Here is a 14110-nt window from a genome sequence, read left to right as displayed (position 1 = left end):
TATATATATATATATATATATATATATATATATATATATATATATATGTATACCATCAAAGCTTAAAATAACCGATACAACTAAAGACGCGGCGATTCTTCGCGGCAATGAATTCATAACGTAGAATAAAAGTTTCTTTTACGAGTCTTCCACTTCGAGATGATCGATTCTGAAAATGCACAGGGTTCACGTGTACGCTGCTAAAATTTCATTTCGATAGATCACATATATTAATCTATCAACACTCCTGTACGATACACGGAGACCAAACGCTTACTTTAATAAAAATAAGTTTCCTAGCGAAAGTATCGAAAACATTTCCTAATTAAAAAACAGGAATTTTCAACTACTCGAAGGGATACGAATCCTAATGTTAGTACAAGTAGTTTTCACTGGTTTGACGACTAACTAAATAAAAAAAAAATATATAACAATACTACGTTACGTTTTATTGAATAACGCTAACCTGTAATTTCATACACCTTGCGTACAAATACGAAAGAGTTACGTAAAGTTGATGAAACTCAGGTTTATTAATCGCATGCGCGCACGAACGCGTCACTCTCGAAATCGCTCGTATCGATAGCAAAGCCTCGCAAAGGAACATGTTATTCTACGAATTTTATTTCTCTTCGAACGAAGAATCGCGATCTTTCGGGTTGTACCGTATATTTTGAGCCACCGTGTGTACACACGCGCGCACCGTCGAGGATATGACTACGAAAAAGTTGCGTAAAACCGAAACGTTAAAACAAGTTTGAACGCGAAGAGGGAACACAACCTTTGTCGTCTCATTTTTCTTGCAAATGTCCCACTTGTTGCGTTAAACAATACATTGGATCGAGTATTTATTATACGCAGACTAAAGTAATCATTATGTATAAAATGAATGAAAGTACAACACTGAGTGTACGCGTACGTGTTTTGTACGCGCCCGTACGAAGATGAGGTTTTATGTAAGTTTAGATGTGGTATGGATTACGGGCATGGATCCGAAAAAGTTTGGGTAAAGGTGTGTACGCGCGTTTCTGCGTACATACACATGAGCAGGTATGAGGTACACGCGCGTGCAGATATATTCAACGATGAGCGAATAGCGCGATGTAACAAATGTCCTACGTAACGGAAACCTAGGACAACGATTCAATGGTCGTCCATATCGTGAACGCGTTGACGTTTCGACTGTGGTTGTTGATGCTCGAGTGGTTCGGGACTTTCAACGATAGCAAGCGGTGCCGGTGAACCTGGAGAACTGTCCGATTCCTCGTGCGAGCGTTTCACAACTCCGACGCCTGCGTCGGGACCGATAAAGCTTCCGCTGAATACAAAGTAATCATCAGCTTCAACGAATTGTGAGAAGAACACAACGGATGAAATTACGAGTTAACACGTACCTGTAGTTATACGTGGTTTGTACAATAACGGGAGCCGGACTATATTGACCGGCCGGGGAAAGAGAATGTTCCTCTGTAGTATTTCCGGATACGACGTATTTATCTGTAACAAATAAAGTACATTTCCCATAGTCGATATTTAGAAAATAATAAGGAGATCGAGCAAGCGATGAACGCAGAGAAATACGAAAAAATATATCGTAGGAGGTCGTGAAGATATAGTATAATCGACTGCTACTTCTCTACCTGTATCTCCGGTGACGCCGTTCGTGACAACAGTAATCTGCTGCATCAGACGACCTTTATGAGACGACTGGCTCGAGGGCGCGTACGGATGACCCGGTGATCCAGGCGCGGACTGACTGGTCATTTGACCAGCTGGAGAAGGAACAGAACTATCAGGGTAAGATTCTGGCCCTGGCGATGCTTCCCTACTGAGGCATTCTGGCGTCATCAGCCCACTGATTCCTACGTGGGATGGTGAAGCAGGTGCGCTCCTAGATGTTTTCAATAACACATTTTGTTAACTGTTTTTCAATGGTTAAAGTATACGAGACAAATATGCACGCAAGCTGCTTTGATACGAAACTCTGTATACCTGGATGAGAGACCAAAAGGAGCGCGGAAACAAGGAACACCGCGTTGTCTTCTTCGCCTGAAGGCCTGTTCTATGAGTTTAGCTTCCGATTGAGGATCTATTCTCCAGAACGACCCTTTTCCTGGCTCTTCCTGGCTTCTCGGTACTTTAATAAAATAACGATTCAACGAAAGATTATGCCTTATAGAATTCTGCCAGCCTTTATCCGCGGTTCTATAGTATGGATAATTCTTGGTAATGTAAGAATAAATGCCGGACAACGTGAGTTGCTTGTCCGCAGCAGACGCTATCGCTTGAACGATTAGCTGTGCATACGAATATGGTGGTTTAGAGTCATCCTTTGGTGGACTACAATGCGCCGTTGTACCATTCGGCCCAGTACTACCTCCGCTTCTATAACGCGATTCGATACCAGGCTCTGGACTTATCTGTCTGCTGGAACTTTGTCCACCGTCGTGCCTTTCCAAGCCAGTATTTTGTGGGTCATTGGCTACAGCAGCTGCATACACTGCTACCATTTGAAGATCTGCGGATATATTTCTCCTTCCCTGACCAGCACGTGGACTAGCAGGACAGGAATTAGCAGCGCTAATAGTTCCAGTCGGGGAAGGAAACGGACTGCTGTATCCTGTATCCGGAATATTGATACGCAGAGGTGGCAAGGGGGCCCTTTGTTTTGGTGGAGAAGGTACGCGTACGTTACTTTGCTCTTGCTCGTCCACTAACGACTGAAATACGAGCCTTATATTTGTACTCGGGAATCTGAATGTGCACCTGTAACAACAATAAACATTCAGAAGGATATAGAAATAGAAATAGAAACAGAAGTAATAGTTCTTTGTATAGAAAATAGAAATAGAAAATTATCGATTTTATCAAACAGGAAACAAGATTATATGATTCTTAAACAGAATTAAAACAGATAAAAGATTACCACGTTAAAGACGATTAGATCAGGTTGTTTAGAAAACAGTTTTCGTATAGAGGTCTGCACTGACCGTTTGCTGTTATCAAATAAAATTTCATTTGAGAAAGACCGGATCGGAAGATAATGACATATAAATTCGACTTATTGAAACGGTATGTTTAAGTACACGAGAGGCGGTAGAAAATCTTCCTGTCGTAGGGAAGGACCTACAATGTGCGTACGGAGAGGCGTGCGAGAGGCGTGCGAGAAACGTGCAAGAAAGGTTAAGTCGGCTCGATAAAGGCTCGTAATATATCTTACGTCTTTGGCAACTGGAAGGCAGGCGCGCCCTTTCGTTGGAATACTCCATCGACGAAAACACCATTTTTACCGTTGCAGATCATAAAGAAGAAGGGATGATCATAGAAGATTTCGAGGTGTCGTCGCGAGATAAAGCTGGAGTGGCCCATGTTGACGTCGACCTCACCCTTGCTGCTGTTACGCCCGATAGTGATACGTCGCTGTCTAACCATGTATTCGAACTCACGACCCTCGAGCCGTGCGATCGGTGCACCTTTTGCCTCCGGGTTCCACTGCATCTTCGTCGGACTGGCCGGTGCCGACTTCAGTGCCAGAAGGGCCCACGCGTCGCTCTCCTGAGTACGAGAGTACGTAGACATAGCACCAAGTGAGCGAACCCTCCTTCGGAATAGAATGAGAGAGGGGAAAAGGAGAGGTAGACAGATAGATATAGATAGATAGATAGATAGATAGATAACCGTGCAGATAACTAGATACATAGACGCGGTTAGAGAATGAACGAGTTACCGCTGAAGAGAGTAGAAACGACGCTGGAATCGCGGTCTAAAGGCCGTTTGTACGCAGGATGGGAACGAAGCTGAGGACCGGGAATTAAAGTGATCAATCGTGAATCTTCGCGAGCGAACACCAACGATTTCGGGAAGACACGCGAAACATCGAACAACTGGTTAAACTAATGAATTGACACACAAATTCACCAACCGGCCTACCGACCAACCGATCGACCAATCGATCGATCGATCATTCGATTGATTTAACAGCACATATGTATACGCGTTGTGCAATTCAGAAAGAACGCATAACACGTACGTTTAACGACGTCTCGTTTTCCTTCCTATTGCTCGTAGTGCCATTTTCTCTCACTTTTCCCATTCTTGTTAGTGTCACTAAACTTATTGGTAACTATTGCGAGCGATTAACAAAGAGGCGAATATGTTTTATCTTCTTTGTTTGTCCCCAATTCGGAACATGGAAAATCACCACGTGACATAGACGCGCGATATAGCTTTCGATTTGAACATAGCAAAATATCAAGTTGAATATGGTTCGTTCAAGTAATGGCGTAGAACCTGAAAGCATTGTATACAATTGTTCCTTTCGGAACTATGAATATTATTGAAATATTAAACTTCCAAACAGAATGTGATCTCATCAGTGATCTTATCTTACGAGTAAAAAACATTCCTATTTTAATCATATCCTGATTATTTTGACTTTGAAGTAACTGGTCAAAAGTATACAAATGCAGCATACTTGCTCTCGCGTTTCTCAACTTTCTGTGTATATAGAAGAGAAGTATTGTTTTCATACTGTGTTAGGTGATTCAGTGTCTTAGTTACCATCAAGAATTATATATGTAAATACATACAATCATGAATGACAACGGCGATGCTGATATTTACGGTCTCGTTACCGAATTGAGCAGACACATATTACACGTGTATAGACAACCTTTTCATCGAAATGCTCAATTTAATCACGACTACGATGTCAAAACAATTAAACGTCTTCGGACCAAAGCTTTTGAAATACTACTTAAAAAAGCTGACAAGAGAACTCTTAGTCAAGGTAGCATGAATGCTCTACTGTGACAGCAAATATTTCTATCTATTTCTTGATATATTTGTTACTGTTTTGTCACTTGTATTCGTTTTCACAGATTACACAGAGTTTGATGAGATAGATCCAGTAATAGAAATACAAAAGCATATTTTTGTGATGAAATTGGGGTTAAAGCGTACAAATGATGCTACTACATTAGAACATCTCTTAGAAGAACTTGTAGAGTCTTCGTGTTTAAATACAGCAATATGTTCTGTGCTACAACTCTTAGTTCAATTGAAAGATTATAGCATTGCTCCAGAGCCAATTACAGTAAGTTTGAAACATAAGAGTTGAGGAGTCTAGCATGTTACAGTATGTTCTGTTATAATTTCTAGAATATATTTTGCTATGGAAAAAGTAATCCTGTTACACCAGAAATAACATATGGTACAGAGGCGGCATCATCGTTTCAAATATATCCCATGGAATGTTTTATAGCATCCGATAGATTTGAAGCAACATTGAAAATGCAGAAGCATCAAATTACACAGGTGATACCCACAACTGTTATAAATGGATTGTATTTTTTACACGAGGCAATAAAATCCAAAGGCATCATTGGAACTGAATCTATAGAGTAAGCTCCATAGGAAGTACTTTCTTTTTAATCTCAACTATTTTTATCATATGTATCATAATACTGAATCTGTTTAATTTTGTGTGTTACAGTATATCTTTGGCACCTGATTTTATGTCCACTCATGTATTTGATACAGTGTCGTCGCGGACGTCGATATTTTCAAATCAACATTTTATACAAAATTCAAACTTGGATCCATACATTCTGCAGGAAATAGTGGTGAGGGCTAGCTTTCAAATTATATAATACAACGTACATATAAAGAATACAGGAATTACGCGACGTATTAAATATCTCAATTTCCTGTTTCAGACTTATGAAGGCGACAATGAAAATGTACATGTTTCTCCTTCTGACAGGGGACTCGTACCGAGTTATTCATATTCCCCTTTTGCATATATAGATGCAGTTGGTGTAGAAAATGAAAGTCTTATAGAAACGTGGAAGTCTTCTGATCGTAGCGTTATCGACGAAATAAATAACACCATAGATTCTTGGAATTGCGTATGGAATCAGGTCGATATCACCGATGCATCTCCTTTAAATCATCGAACATGGGAACATTTTGGAGAGTTACAACCTAAGAAAGAATCATTGTTCTTGACTGACTTACCCACAGCTGGAATACATTTGGCAAAAATCAAACAAATGAACAGTTTACCACTGCTTTCAGAAAAAATAATGAGCTCTGTCCACCTGCTCGAAGAAATTTCTACTGAAAAATTTGTTAATGATGTAAAGTCGATGTTACTTGGGATAGAGTCAAGTACCTTTCACTACACTGATACGACGGGATTCACTATACGAGAAAATATCAGCGTATATGGTGTGTGCTCAGAATCGTTAGCAAAAACGTGCCAAGAAGCTATTAATTGGGGCAATTGTTTCAAATTCTTATCGCATTTAGTTACACCTAAATTGCAAAGTGGAAAGTTACAAGAAGGAGGGCTTATATTCAAGACTATGTGTTCGAATATCAAAGAACTACTACTTTATTATCATGCAGCACTTCTAAGAATTTTCACTTGCGAAAATAAATCAGGGAGACTACTGAGGTTGCTTCAGAAAGTACGTCCAGTGGCTACCTTAATCACTAAAGTTGCTAAGCTTTGCGAACCTTATAAGAGGGACCAGTGCACGCTTCGAGAAGGAAGCAGTATTCTCACTAGAATTTACAATGAAGCAATTAAAGTGACGGATAACAGGATTGCCTTAGTATTCTATTCTTTGTTAAAGTCCTGTTGTGAAGTTTATTTTCGGTATGTATCGTTGAAAAGACGGTAAGGAACATACTTTTACTACATTTATCTATTTGCAGGTTTTTGCAGAAGTGGATGTTTGAGGGTATATGCGATGATATTTACGGTGAATTTATGATTAAAACGGAACCACAGTATTTACGGAATAGGGGGCATACATTTTGGACGAAAAGTTTCAGGGTGAGCAACGAAGCTGTTCCAGGTTTTTTAACCGATTTAGTAGAATCAATACTCCAATGTGGAAAGACAGTTAGACTTCTTAGAATATGCGATTCCAAGGTATGCACATGCAATAAAATGCGTCACCAAAGCATCATATAGTTACTTATATAGTATCATATGTATCATACTGACCCTGAACGAGGATTTAGAATCCTGTGTGCCATGTTTGTATAACCGAACAACCTGAAGTAAAGGTTTGCTTGAGTGTAACCGCGCTATCCGAACAATCATCGAGATGTCGAGAATATGAAAAAAAAGGTAAATCTGCGCTTGGTCCGATACTTTCCATTTCCACAGCTATTCTAGACCAAAAACAATTGGAAAGAAAAATAGCAGAATTTGTCGTCTGTGCTCAACGTAGCGCAATGTTGAAAATTCGAGGTAAGCATGATTTTCATTTATGTCATTTCCATCTTTCATATAAAATGATTTTAGAGGAACGGGATGACGCATTGAGAAAAGTAGCGCAAGCTAAACGCAATGTTCCGCTAAGTTTAAAAGAACAATTTTCGATTGACAATACGCAACAAAAGAAGATAGAAAACGAATCATTGAACAAAACTGAACATAATAAACAAGAAAGTGCGACGCAAGAGAACGCACGATGCGTTGAACGGTATCGTATTCATAATTTGAGTTATATTTGGCGTTCGTATCATATTGGAACTGGAATTTTTTCATTATTGTTTACAGAGCAAATATTTTGAATTACTATGAGGATCTAACTAATCATATTGATAAACGTTTCATGCGTTCTCGTTGGCGTACTAAGAGAATGAATCTTTTTGATGAGAGAGTGGATGCATTAACTTCGGCGAACAGAGATGCACAGGCTCGATTGAGAATCACCGAAAAAACTGATTCTTTAACGAGATTAGGTTCCTTAGCGGAAACTCCAATTTCATTTGAAGATGAAAATAAAAATTACTCGAGAACATCTCATCAAACGTTTATTAGAACTACGTCTGATGAAATGACAAAATCAACTGTTGAAACTGGCCGAGATTTGCGTCAAGGTCGACGCGAACACAGAACAAGCAACAATAACGAAGAAACCGATGCTCATGATTTTTTGAATAATCAAAGACTAGAAGTATTAAACGAGAGAATTTTATCAAAACTATCACAAAATAGAAGTACAGTGGGAACAATCATATCTACAGATATCGATAAGTTACATATCGCGACACCTCCCATAAACAAAAAGTCAGATGAAGATTTGAAAAATTTATCTGTCTATCGTGTAAATCCTTCATGGACAATTGAAAGGCCCAGTTTTCTAAATATTTCCAAAATCAATAATATAACAGAGTTGCAGGTTAGCAAGCACGCGTGGCCTGTACAAGGTAAAATGACACCAAATAACAACCAACTCGACGTACAACAAATCAGGCTTGCACATAATATGAATGACCTGACGAGAATGACTGTCGATGATGCTAAAAGTATCACAAATTTAAATGAAAGAAATGATTTAGAAACACCGATGTCATGTACTACAGATAATTTTGCTTCGACGATACAGAGTCCTATGTCGCAAACGCAGAATTCGGACGATCGATCTCCTATGGAAATCTCAAACTCTGATACACATATCTCCAGTTCTCCGCGAACGTTTACGAAATCACCTTTAGTCATAGAGGAAGATTCAACATTTCCTGATCTATTCGTGTTAGCGCGGGAGGAGTCGACATCTACGGCGTCAATAACAGCTCCTTTGACCGTTGCCGATGTCGAGTTAATCGATCATACTTCTCTTCAAGCTTACCTCGAAAAGTCAATTCGTATTCCACTTAACATACAGAGCTGCCTAATTAACAACGCTGTCATTAAATATTTTCTCAAGGAAAACAATTTGCTGCTGCATTTCCATAGTCTGCGCAGCTGTTTTTTCTTGTTGAACGGAGAATTTGCTAAGAGCTTGACGGACTCACTTTATACTCGCGTGTACGAGATTCCGAGACCCGTTGAACTGTTTAATTCTGCTACGTTAACGAATATTTTAGAACGAGCACTTGTTAATTCATTCAACAGTGTTTATGTTAACTCGGAGCTCCTCAGTCTCTCGGCGACAGACACACCAGCACAGTTGCATGTAAATTATATTTTATATTGTCTACTTGTCTTCCGTAGATTCTAGACGTTTCAATTTTTTTCAAAAGTAATGATATTCTTATTTATTTCACAGCTATCCGATCCTTCTGCATTGGATTCTATTTCTCTTAATTACAAAATAAGCTGGCCATTGAATATTATACTTGATGATACAGTCATGCAAAAATATGGCAAAGTATTTAAATTTTTAATAACGAGCGGTCGAGTTTCCTGGGTGTTGCAAGAAGACTTCAGTATCATGAAGAGAGATCGAAAAGCAGTTACATCTCAACAGTACCATAAAGTACGCGCACGCGAAAATCTTAACATGGCTGTTAATATCAGTTTGCGATATGCGTTAATTTAAATTTCTTTACAGCTGCAACTGTACAGGCATTCAATGACGCAATTTATGAATGCTTTGCACAATTATTTAATGTGTAGCGTTTTATACTCGAGCTGGACTGAGTTTGAAAAGGACTTGGAAAATTCTGTAACGGTGGATCAAATATATTTGTCACACGTGCATTATATAAAACGAATACTTTCGAGGTAAGAAATCGAAGCCTGTTTTTTAAATCCATTAAAGCATAACGAAATATATAACACTCTTTGTATATTGTTCTTTGTTATAGATGCATGCTTAACTCTCGCAGCGAAAAAGTACGCGTATGTTTGAACAATATATTTAAGGTTATTTTGAAATTTCACAATAGATTGCGGTCTCAAAGCTGGATTTTGAGATCTACAGGATATGTACACCCGAATTTTAAGAAGCTGGAACAAATGTACCGATCATTCTGTGAATTACGTGCGTACATGGCACACGTTGCGTATAAATTAGCTACCAGTGGATATCAGCCGCATCTAATGCATTTCTTAAATGCTCTTAACATTAACCAAATGTATGACTTGACTGTTAAGACTTATCGTGGTTCCACAGGTCCATCGGAATTATAATGAATTATCGTACCTGTATCTTTACCGTTGCACCTTCTCTCACATGTCTGTTACCCGATTCTCTCTTTTGTTTTAAGCCGCCATCAAACACGAACCGCACGTTTAACGTTTGTAAAGAGAAAAGGGAGTGATAATTTTGTATTCTTTGGCAAAAAAACTCAACTCTTGTGATATTGTTACGCGATAGCAGACATAGGTTTATCTTTGACAAGTACACCGATGCATCGCGAACACAATCCGTCATCTTGAACCTCAGGATACCTTCTACATCGCTTACATAAGTCTTTCTGAATATTGCGTACTTCGATTTGCGTTTCTGTAATTGCATGATTTTCGGTTAATGTTATCGAGGATAATTGCAATATCTCGCACAATTCAGTATTCGAAGATTGCTTCTCATCGTGTAAAAGCTGTATAAAATAAAATTAAATTAAATATCATTCAACTGTTCAGTGCTTTATTGATTATGTATACTTACGGAGAGCGAGGAGAAGTCTTCTTTGGTTGCTTCTACAGTGGCAGATAGTTCCCACGTCTTTGTATTGGCGATATTTAATAGCTTGTTCCTTAGTCGTAACGCCGCGTCCATGCGTTCCGCGATTGTTGGGTCGTTCCAAAATTCTGGTACCTTGTACGAGGTATGGTAGAATGGTACTGATGCTGTAATCGTAAAGGTTAATTAAAGCAGGTGTGCCTTTATTTTCATTCTTTACGATAATAATGAACTTCACCTTGATTTTCGGGATGATGTAACCATACTTCTTCCACTAAATGGGGAACGATTGGGGTGATAGTCCTCATAAGAACGGTTAATATTTCTCTTACAACTTGAACGGCTGCAATGCGCGATGGATGTGTCGCTTCATCGCAGTAAAGTCTGTCTTTAATTAAATTACAATACAGCGCTGATAAATCATTCGCTATGAAGTGCATGATCATTTTACCGACGTGATGGTACTCGTAATTGCTGTAATGTTGTTGGATCTAATAATACACAGAATTATTATAATATACCTAGGTTCCTAATATTGTATGCATTCAATTTATTGACATTACCTGCTCGTGGTACCGATATAACGAATACAGCATATATTTGTCGATAGTTAGGTATTGTGGTTCGCAGTCCACACCGTTGTGATAAGGATGTAAAACACCCAGAAGAAAGCGCGCTATCAGACGTAGTCTATTGACGCACAATTTGCACTCATCGAGTAATTCCTTTGAGACGGGAACTTGCGTATGTTGACACGCGTGATTCCCTACCCACCATCTGAACGGAACAAGTAAAAAGAAATGTTGTAAATTATGTCGTGATCTCGTCACGTGTTGGAACGTATGTCGTAAAATCATATTCGATACCTTAGAACATCAACACCGTACACAGGCGCCTTCTGTAAGTTGGATCCACCTAGCAGAAGTTCTTCCGGGTTTATTACGTTGCCCACTGATTTTGACATCTTCAAGTTATTTTCATCAACTGCGAACCCATGTACAAATAGTGCTCTGGAAAACACAAATGTAGGGAAAAATTGTAAATATCTTCAGTTTTACGAGTAACTCTTTTTCTTACCGATAAGGTGGACATTCTTGTAAAGCGACGGATGTTATTAAGGACGACTGAAACCAACCATTGAATTGATCGCATCCTTCTAAATAGAGATTCGCTTTACCTTCCGGTAAAACTGCTGACCAAGAGATACCACTATCGAACCAGATATCCATAATATCCTGAAAAATATTCTCATTGACGAATGCAACTTTAAGTAATCCAGAGTATCTATTATTTTTAATTAAAACTCACCTTTCCTTTTTCTACGTCATTTGTATTTATCTCTTCATTTACGTTGGATCCTACCAACTCCTCCTCCGAATGTCTCCACCAGCAATCGGGACCATATCGATCGATTGAATTACATAAACGTTCGACGAGATCTCTGAAAAAAACGGGACGTAAAAAAAGGGCAATTAAAAAATGAATATAAAAAAATGCGAATAAAACTAAAAAAAAACAATACCTATTCGCAATTGCTTTGCCTGTTGTTTTGTTGTAGAATACAGGTATCGGCGTTCCCCAAGAACGTTGTCTCGAGATACACCAGTACGGTCGTTCTTTGATTCCAGCGAGTAAAGCGTTCGTAAAAGATTTTCGATTGGATTCAGGATATATCTTTACGTCCTTGACGTTGTTCTTATATAGCCACGACGAACATATATCATTAGCAGGAAGATTTAAGTATAAGATGATAAGAAAGTATAACAAAACAGCTTACAATAACTTTTTCTCTCAGAGATTTTATGTCAATGAACCACTGATTACTGGCGCGGATAAAAACTGGTTCTTTTGTTCGCCAATCGTGAGGATAACTATGACTATACGTATCGATATGCAAAACATCTTGCGCAATGCGATTCAAGACTTTATCGGTTCCCTCTGTCAATACTTTCAATCCATGAAATTCTGAACCAGCCGCCTCGGTATATCGACCGTCAGCATCTACCATAGATAACTATGCAAGATGAGGAACCTTATACTTTAAAGCATTCGTAATAATAGGTTGATACAATGGTTGAATAACTTACAACAGCCATCTTATTTTCAAGTGCAACCAGAAAATCTTCGTGACCATGCGCGGGGGCAGTGTGAACAAGACCAGTCCCAATGTTTGTAGTAACATGGGATGCAGTTAAGAAAGGTAATCTCTTGTTCTCCAAGGGATGAAAATACATGGTACCCTCCAATTCCTTGCCTTAAATGTTGATATCATTTGAATCAATCTTTTCATCCTATTTGGACCAATTTATTTCAAACCATTTCTTTAAAGACTTTACCCACAAATTGTGCTACTGGCTGTAGAGTACCAATCTTTGATTCAACACTTTCCAACAATTCTTTTGCAACAATGTTTAAGTTTCCAGTGCTATCTTCGGCAAGACAGTACAAGACGTCTGGCGAAAAAGCTAGAGTTTGATTTGCCACTAAGGTCCAAGGAGTAGTAGTCCATATAAGTGCATATATAGTACGATCATTGAATGAATTTAATGTCGCCGACAAATTATCAACGCGTAGACGAACAATTACCGCTTTACTCTTACGCTCCTTGTATTCTAATTCAGATTCTGCTAATGCTGTTCTGCAATATAAAAATATTAAGGAATCTTGCTATATAAAAATAAATGTATACAAACTGTATTCTACCTGGAGGAAGGAGACCAGTAGACTGGCATAAAATCTCTAAATATGATACCCTTCTCATACAACTTTATAAATTGTCGGAGCTGATTTTTTATATATGAAGGCTGATTTGTAAAGTAGCATCCAGATTCTCTCCAATTAGCCATCACACCCCAAGACTGAAAGGCTTGTTTCTGTATGGCAATAGCTTCCTTGGCATATTTGCAAGCTAAATACAATAGAATTTGCTTAGCACTGACATCATTTGTGTTCAAATAAGAGTAGTTCATATATTAATAATGATACCTTTTTCCCTAATTGTTATGGGATCACTTATGTTAATATCATGAAGGGCTTTCAACTCTATAGGTAAACCATGGCAATCCCAGCCAGGTACATAGTGTACTCGATTTCCAAGGACAACATTACTCCTCAATGTTATATCTTTAAGTATCTGTAAAATTATGGAACTTCAAATAAGATATAAATATGATAGGTATCAAATTATAATATGAACCTTATTAATAGCGTGTCCCATATGTGGAGTCCCATTTGCATAAGGCGGTCCGTCGTGTAAAACAAAATCAGGCCCTGGCAGGGTCTTTCTTTGCCACTCGTACATTTCAGAAAAACCACAGTTCTGTGAAAAACATACCATGACAAATGTGAACTAATAGAAACTTTAATAGTAGTAGAAGATTTTAATTTAGGATTATCTACCGTGGTTAAATATTCATCCTTCTCTACCCGTTTCTTTCCATTAATTTGCGCTGGAAATTCAGTGCGCGGAAGTAAGACAGTTTGAGAAAATGGATTTTTTTTCGTGGTTTTTTCTTTAGCATTTTCGGCCAATTTTTCATTTATTTTTCTATGTCCTTTACTCGTGAGGAATGTTCGCTTCTGGCAGAACAGATGCCTATGCATATTTACAGTATTGCAATAGAAACGCATATTTATTTCGAAGAATGGTAACGTAATTTTGTCAATAAAAGGTAATT

At 38.4% G+C, this 14110-nt stretch overlaps 3 protein-coding genes across 6 annotated transcripts; 1 reads left to right on the top strand and 2 right to left on the bottom strand.

Moving 5' to 3' along the window:
- Nucleotides 1-834: 834 nt before the first annotated feature.
- On the bottom strand, nt 835-4236 carry LOC128892223 (forkhead box protein K1). 3 transcript variants are annotated; one of them, XM_054152481.1, is made up of 6 exons: nt 4031-4236; nt 3221-3555; nt 1993-2766; nt 1641-1891; nt 1395-1497; nt 835-1318 (listed from the first exon to the last, which is right to left on the bottom strand). In XM_054152481.1, the coding sequence occupies exons 1-6, from the start codon at nt 4091-4093 to the stop codon at nt 1144-1146; spliced, it is 1701 nt and encodes a 566-aa protein (XP_054008456.1). In that variant the 5' UTR covers nt 4094-4236; the 3' UTR covers nt 835-1143. The 3 variants fall into 3 exon arrangements, with proteins under 3 accessions (XP_054008456.1, XP_054008457.1, XP_054008455.1); XM_054152482.1 differs by lacking the exon at nt 4031-4236 and adding an exon at nt 3728-3852 and having other exon boundaries at nt 3221-3601; XM_054152480.1 differs by lacking the exon at nt 4031-4236 and having other exon boundaries at nt 3221-3705.
- A 48-nt stretch (nt 4237-4284) lies between these two features.
- Nucleotides 4285-9952, top strand: LOC128892221 (gamma-tubulin complex component 6). Its single transcript, XM_054152476.1, has 12 exons — nt 4285-4789; nt 4881-5095; nt 5161-5402; nt 5495-5624; nt 5718-6664; nt 6724-6943; nt 7036-7267; nt 7322-7502; nt 7580-8981; nt 9075-9284; nt 9360-9532; nt 9616-9952. The coding sequence occupies exons 1-12, from the start codon at nt 4594-4596 to the stop codon at nt 9938-9940; spliced, it is 4473 nt and encodes a 1490-aa protein (XP_054008451.1). The 5' UTR covers nt 4285-4593; the 3' UTR covers nt 9941-9952.
- On the bottom strand, nt 9946-14063 carry LOC128892222 (isoleucine--tRNA ligase, mitochondrial). 2 transcript variants are annotated; one of them, XM_054152477.1, is made up of 15 exons: nt 13833-14063; nt 13630-13752; nt 13419-13566; nt 13137-13341; nt 12770-13071; nt 12521-12687; nt 12211-12447; nt 11956-12128; nt 11742-11874; nt 11511-11668; nt 11300-11443; nt 10997-11210; nt 10672-10924; nt 10419-10600; nt 9946-10350 (listed from the first exon to the last, which is right to left on the bottom strand). In XM_054152477.1, exons 1-15 carry the CDS (start codon nt 14061-14063, stop codon nt 10117-10119), a joined length of 2904 nt encoding a protein of 967 aa, XP_054008452.1. In that variant the 3' UTR covers nt 9946-10116. The 2 variants fall into 2 exon arrangements, with proteins under 2 accessions (XP_054008452.1, XP_054008454.1); XM_054152479.1 differs by lacking the exon at nt 13833-14063 and having other exon boundaries at nt 9948-10350; nt 13419-13556; nt 13630-13688.
- Nucleotides 14064-14110: the final 47 nt, after the last annotated feature.

Source organism: Hylaeus anthracinus, unplaced genomic scaffold (assembly GCF_026225885.1).
Source record: "Hylaeus anthracinus isolate JK02 unplaced genomic scaffold, UHH_iyHylAnth1.0_haploid 12002, whole genome shotgun sequence".
NCBI classification, from domain to species: Eukaryota; Metazoa; Arthropoda; class Insecta; order Hymenoptera; family Colletidae; genus Hylaeus; species Hylaeus anthracinus.
This window is presented reverse-complemented; position numbering and strand designations above follow the sequence as displayed.